The sequence below is a fragment of the Babylonia areolata genome, chromosome 9, assembly GCF_041734735.1.
Source record: "Babylonia areolata isolate BAREFJ2019XMU chromosome 9, ASM4173473v1, whole genome shotgun sequence".
In the NCBI taxonomy this organism is placed as follows: domain Eukaryota; kingdom Metazoa; phylum Mollusca; class Gastropoda; order Neogastropoda; family Buccinidae; genus Babylonia; species Babylonia areolata.
The window spans coordinates 24,794,249-24,801,748 of record NC_134884.1 but is presented as its reverse complement, the minus strand read 5'-3'; the positions used below and the strand labels follow the sequence as shown (position 1 = coordinate 24,801,748).

The 7,500-nt window shown below is 39.8% G+C and overlaps 1 protein-coding gene across 1 annotated transcript in view; it reads right to left on the bottom strand.

The window, feature by feature from the left end:
- Positions 1-6,822, bottom strand: part of LOC143285799 (small conductance calcium-activated potassium channel protein 2-like) — a 29,922-nt gene extending 23,100 nt beyond the window's left edge. The window contains exon 1 of the mRNA XM_076593222.1: positions 6,560-6,822. Within this exon, the coding sequence (XP_076449337.1) occupies positions 6,560-6,620 (61 nt within the window). The 5' untranslated portion in view covers positions 6,621-6,822. The remainder of the gene's footprint in view (positions 1-6,559) is intronic.
- Between the last annotated feature and the right edge of the window lie 678 nt (positions 6,823-7,500).

Sequence of the window (7,500 nt, the reverse complement as noted above, 5' to 3'; positions counted from 1 at the left end):
TTGATTGAATGGTCGGAACTAAACCATATGAGTCTCCATCCTATCGAACACACACACACACACACACACACACGCACGCACGCACGCACACACACACACACACACACAACCCACCGAAAAATCACAACGAGGCAAATCTCTCTCTCTCTCTCTCTCTCTCTCTCTCTCTCTCTCTCTCTCTATATATATATATATATATATATATAAACTTTTCGTCTATTTTCTTTATCAATGGTGAAAAGATTGAAGAAGTTGGCCACCAAAAAATCCTTGCCGCCGTTACAATCAATAGCAACTATCGTATTTCGCCGTTATGCAAAAAGGGTATCAAAAATATTTATCAACTGTCTAAAATCAAACATTTTTTTGAAGCCTCATTGTAGAAAGTTGTCTTTTAACGCTCATTGTGAACCACACATTAACTGTGCTTCTCAGTAAGCGGTAAAATCATGAAACCCCTGTTAAGTCTGCATAGACGAACCATAAAATTGATTCTTTTAAAATCTTCGCCATTTACTATATCTGATTATAAAGCTCTTGATATATTTCCGCTGAAAACACAACCTCTATATAAAGAAAGGTCTATTTATATTTAAGATAATGTCTGGATTTGCTCCCAAAAAATGAAGAAATAAATTTGTAATATACTCATTGTCTTGTTCATAAAGTTATGGTTCCACTTCCAAGGATCGATCTTTTAAAATCTAGTCTGCCTTTACCAAGGTGGTTGCTTATGGAATGAAATATTATCCAATCTCAGTATAAACGCTATCAAGAAACACCCCTGTCTTTGAAAAATGTATATCGTGCACATTTATCGAAAAAAAACCCTGTGCTTATGCAATACATATCCATTGTTTAACAACAAAGCTAAAAATTACACACACACACACACACACACACACACACACACACACACACAGATATATATATATATAATTGTTAACACCATCATCATCATCACCATCACCATCATCGTATTTATCATTATTGTTAGTATCATCATCATTATTATTACAAACTGACAACATTGCCAAAGGAATGCTAACTTGGCAAACTTAATGTGCCTATCTATTTCTTTCGGGCCTTCTCTCAGTCTCTCTATCAGTCTCTCTATCAGTCCCCCTAAGTCTCTGTATCAGCCTCTCTCGGTCTCTCTATCAGTCTCTCTGTCGGTCTCTCTATCAGTCTCTCTGTCGGTCTCTCTATCAGTCTCTCTATCAGTCCCCCTAAGTCTCTGTATCAGCCTCTCTCGGTCTCTCTGTCAGTCTCTCTGTCGGTCTCTCTATCAGTCTCTCTGTCGGTCTCTCTATCAGTCTCTCTGTCGGTCTCTCTATCAGTCTCTCTGTCGGTCTCTCTATCAGTCTCTCTATCAGTCCCCCTAAGTCTCTGTATCAGCCTCTCTCGGTCTCTCTGTCAGTCTCTCTGTCAGTCTCTCTGTCATTCTCTCTGTCTTTCTCCACCCCCTCTCTTTTTCTCTCGCCGTGCGCGCGCGCGTGACATTACGATGAGAAAGCAACACTATAAGCAGTTTGACCTGTACGGTCTACCATACATGTCGGGGGAAGCAGGTGGGGGAGTGTGTGGTGGTGGTGGTGGTGGTGGTGGTGATGGTGGTGGGGGGTGTTGCGGAACAAAAAACAAAAAAAACAAAAAATGGTTCTACTCTGTGCAGCACACTAGTGAATCGATGGTCCCGAATCTGTCACCGCCATATGTCAAACACCCCCCCCCCCCCATGACCCCCCCCCCCACTACACCACAGCTAACCCCACTCACTCACCCCCTTCTCTACCTCCCTCAACTCTCTTTCCCTCCCTCTGTCCCTCCCTTGCCTTCCCTTCCTCCTGTCTCTTCCCCCTTCTCTCTCTCCTCTCTCTGTCTCTCTATGTCCCTTCCCCCTTTAATAAAAACAACAACTCGCACTCTCTTAACTATGTCGCACCCTTGTTCGTTTCAAGAATTTGTACAACGAAACGGTATTGATATGAAGCTCCCTGTGTGTGTGTGTGTGTGTGTGTGTGTGTGTGTGTGTGTGTGTGTGTGTGTGTGTGTGTGTGTGCGTGTGTGTGTAAGGGGAGGTAAGCATGTACAGTAAGCGACTGGTTTTTGATGCTTCTTCCCCCTCGGTCAATTGAAACAGAACCCACCGGGTCTTGGATCTAGTACTTACTAAACTTTAGCGTACCACGCTTGCTGTGTATGCTAATCTTTCGAAGAACAAAAGGGTTAAAATGTGCATTAATGATACACTAATTAAAAAAACAAAACAAACAAAAACACGCTCACATCCGTACACCACACCACCCCTCCCCTCTAGCGCAAAGCATGTGACATATATATGGTTTATGACACCAAAACACATTGCAGCTACTTTGTAATCTATCCTGTAAGAGATGGGCAGCCAGTGGAGTTTCGCTTAGCTACATGGGTTTAGCTGGAAGTTCTAAATATTAGCATTGCAGTAGAGTTCTGGATTTTTTTTGAAATTTTTTTTTTAAAGGAGATTGTCAGGAATGTCAGCAAGAAGAGAATTGTTGTTGTTTTTTCGAGGCAACAGAGCACAAGAGAAGCCACAAAGGTTAATCATTCTGCATCTTTCCTCCTATGTTCACTTTTATGTTACTGTTACGTTTTATCATCATCATTATCATCATCGTCATTATCATCATCATCATCATTACTACTACTACTACTATTATTATTACCGTTATTATTATTATTACTATTATGATAATGATGATGATGATGATGATTATCATCATCATCATCATCATCAGCATCATCATCATCATTATTATTATCATTATTATTATTATTATTTCATTCCCAAAACTTTCTACTTTTAGGTGACATTATTTACACACTGACAACTAAAGTCATTTTACCACCGTAGTCCAAACAGCAACTTCTTCTTTTAAATATGGACGCTATATATATATATATATATATATATATATATATATATATATATATATATATATATTGGTGGTGTGTGTCCATCGAGATCGATGATGACCATCGTTGTCATCCAGCTGGGGGATGGGGGGAGGGTGGTGGTGGTGGTGTGTGGCTCATGAATCTATCTGTGAGTGCGCAGATGGCTGAATAGTCCAATCTGTGCACGAAATGTTCGCTGACAGTTGGGGCAGACAAAGACAGGCATATCATCATATATATATATATATATATTTCAAAACGGTTCTTACCCTTCTAAAGCATTATATCTTAAAGTCTGACGTCACTAGGCATACAAAAGCTATTGTATTTTTATTTTTTTTTTTTTTTAACACTTAGTCTGAAGGTCTTACACAATCTACATTCGCCCAGGTAGTCGTTTGTCGATAAACAGAATTGCAGCACCTCCTTTTTTTTGTTTTTTTTGTTTTTTTAATGCACATTCTTTATCAGCATGCGGATCGCATCAATATTTCGCGGTAACAACATACCATTGACTGGAGGCAAAGGGGGTGGGGGGTGGGGGTGGGGGTGGGGGGTGTAAATATATGATTCCGATCGTTACAAATATGTCCTGGTAACCACCAGCCCTCATCTCTCTCACCCCCCCGCCTCCTTCACCCCCCCAACATCCCCCCCTCCCCCCTATCCCTCCACTCCATCGCCGGAGTTTACGGTTTTGTTTTTGTAAGACAGCAGGGATCCTGCGTCAGCCATGAAAGCTTTACCACTGGTCGGCTTATTGTTTAACTGCTTATGATAAATGTTTTTTGAAAAAAAAGAAGAAGACTATTCTGCTTGGCTACATTTCAATACACTTTGGGGCGTTTATTGTTCGTGCAATCTGAATTGTTTGAAGTTAGATGTTTTTTTTTGTGTTTGGATGATAAACTTAATTAACACCGCATTGTTTCATTTGCTTGATTACGTCACATACTGTGTAAGATTACCATATGTATCGTCGCCGTGTGTTGTTTGCATTTGACTCATTTTGGTGTGTGTGTGTGTGTGTGTGTGTGTGTGTGTGTGTGTGTGTGTGTGTGTGTGTGTGTGTGTGTGTGTTGTGTGCGTGTGTTGTTGTTGTGTTTTTTTCTTTTTCCATGTGCCCTCATGGGGATTTTTTTTTTTTAAAGTAAAAATCTCTCCCCTCTTTAACCAAAGAAACATATGCTTTAATTATACTATACACCTCACGATGCCTGTATTTGTTGAAAGTGGAATGTGTGTATGTACGCCTGTAGGTAAGACATCTGCTAACCCCCCCCCCCTCTCAACCCACTTCCTCCCACCCCCACCACACTCATCCCCCTCTTTTTTTTTCTTCTTTTCTTACAAAACGGATGTGGTGTAGCATGTATGGATCAGTTCGCACGCTTCGACGCCTCATTTGATACTGAAAATGACAATTATTGAATGTCTGGAACTGACCTACACTTGTGAAGTGATATACACAACACAATAATACACAATACACAAACTTTATTGTCTATACTTTGGTACAGAGATTTTCTTTTTGGCAGCAGCACATGTCCAACATAAGAAGAAAACAACAAAGAAATAAAATGAATAAAATGAATAGAAAATAAAAAAGATAAATTAAATGGCACCAAATGGAAATAGCTATATACAAATATACAGATTACTGAAATTTACGTGCCTCTCCATTTCAGTCAGCCAAACCGCATTGCACATCTACCCACCCACACACACACACACATACACAAACACACACACACACCACGCGCACACACACACACTCTCTCTCATCCCCTCTGTCTCTCTCTTCACAAAAAATGCAACTACAAAGATCATCGTTGATATAACCAAATGCGAGCCATATTCTGAAAGAGGAACAAAAATTGTTAAAAAAGAAAAAAAAACACAAAAAACAAAAAAACAAAAAAACCAAAAAAACAAACAAACTGAGTCCAGCCAAGTTACGGTAGACCTGTAATGACGAACCCAGTCCTTGTTCACAGAGCGATACAGCTGTCGCTTGCTGTGCTACACAAACTGCGGATCAACTGGCTTACAAACGACCCACTGAGACGGAGAGAGAGAGAGAGAGAGAGAGAGAGAGAGAGAGAGAGAGAGAGAGAGACGGGGGTGGGGTGGGGTGGGGGGGGACAGAAACAGAGTGAGAGACAGGGTCAGTGAGGTTCAAAGGTTCAAAATCAGTTTTAATACCCTATTTGGGTACATGGAAACACAAGGGAAAAACAGGCTCACATCCTCGAGACGTGCAATCGCACGAAGAAGAAGAGAGAGAGAGAGAGAGAGAAAATAAGAAAATAAAGAAAAGGGGCGGGGGCGAGGGGAGGGAAGGGGAGGGGAGGGGAGGGAACACACAGTGGAACCGTAGGAAAAGAAAACCTGCAGGGTCCATATGCACAAACGCAAACAAACAATCAGCAATTCAATATAAGGAGTAAAAAAAAAAAAGATAAAAAAGAGGAAATATATTACTTGAAGCGTTTAGTACTGTTATCCTGACATAAGAAAAGAGAATAAGAACATCAGAATTATCTCGCACAGATTCAATAATAATTTTCCAAAATTTTGCCAGCTTCAACAACAACTTTTTTCTTCGGGGAATTAGAGCTAGAGTAAAGAAAAGAAAAGAGGGAGAGGGAGGGAGAGACTGAGGCGGAGAGAGAGAGAGGGAGAAAGAGAGAGAGAGAGAGAGAGAGAGAGAGAGAGAGAGAGAGAGAGAGAGAGAGAGAGAGAGAGAGAGAGAGAGAGAGAGAGAGAGAGAGAGAGAGAGAGAATAAAAGGAAATAAAAAGAAAACAGCAGCAACAACAACAAGAACGACAAGAACGACAACACACACACACACACACACACACACACACACACACACACACACACACAAGCAGCAACAAAACAACAACAACAAAAAAACGCCGCGGGTTTTCTTCTGAGAAAGAAGGCGGCACATTATCACTGATATAGATTTGTGACGTGAGCTTTCAGACCATCTGTTCTGGGGCAATGATTGTACCTTTTGCTCAGATAGAAAACACAAAGAAAACTGAGGCACACAAATACGCGAGAACACAGACACACAAACACACAGACACAGAAACAGACACACACAGAGACACACAAACACGTAAAGACACAGACAGACAGACAGACAGACAGACAGACAGACACACACACACACACACACACACACACACACACACACACACACACACACACACACACACACAGACTGTCCGGAACTCCACTTTGTCAAATTCGCTTTGTATTTTCAACTATACACTAATCTTAAACACTGTTGAATAGCTTTGTATTAATAACGCATGTTTATATTTGATTTTGGAATGACATTTTGTGTATTTTTTTTCTTACCGGTATTATCGAATGTGTTTTTGCAGTGTGAGTGTGATTGTTGTATGTGGGGGTTTATGTCAACTCAGCATTTTAGCTGTTTATGTCTTTTATGTATTCATATTGAATGACTGATTTCCGAACATCGTAAATGGAACTTACACCAAAGAAAGAATTTCTCTTACTGGTGATGATAAATCATTCTGAATTCAATAAAGTACAAGAACGTACATGCAAACTCATCGAATCCTATAATCACCTACCTTTACGTTGCCTTGCTTCCAGTTCCACACTTTTTGTGACTCCGTTGTAGAGAGCAGACATCTTCGCGAGGGGGGATAATTATCGTCCTTTTTATTTCTTATCTTTCCTTCGTTTCTTGGTTCTTAAAAAAAAAATCTAACGCATATACATCACAGTTTGTCTTATCAGTCGTTTCTCATGAAAATGTAATTTTCACAGAAAGCATCGGTAGTAGTAGTTGAAGCTTTGAAGTTTGTCCTGTGATGGTGTGGCAGCCGAAAGAATGATAAATTGAGGACGAACTAAAACAGTATCATAAGAATATTAGAAGTTTAAAACTGAGACAGAGAATTAGATCTAGCCGTGGTTCACATAGATGTTGTGATGCTGAAAGAAAGGAATATCATGATAGTATTAGAACCGTAACATACTAGGGGAAAGAAAAAGATACGAATTCATTGTTAAAAAAAGCCCCTTAATCTGCAATATTCAGAGTCGGCGTTGTCAGCTTAGAAAATACATTACACACGCCTTTAATCCTATAATTCAATATGTCATAACATAGTTTTTACACATGCCATTGTTTGTTGATTAAATATGTTAAAGGAAAGGGGGAAAAGAAGAAGAAGCAGAAGAACGATTCCAAAGTAAACAGCAGTTTTTGCTGTATGAATAAAACATGACACAAGTAATCATTTCAAAACATTTACCACGCAAAGAAAGATTCCATAAAACCAAATTACCCAAACAGGCAACATTTATTATTTTTTACTTGTATTTTTCTGTGTTTACAGTGAATGATTTCAGTTTTATATTTTACTCTCAGCAAACACACACACACGGTGTTATATAGGCCAACCAACCCAGACATGTTTTGTTTGTCACGCGTCCAAAAAGATCGACAACGAAATGACTCTTTATCATCATCATAATACTTCCATTGTTTCGTTTCGATTTTCAG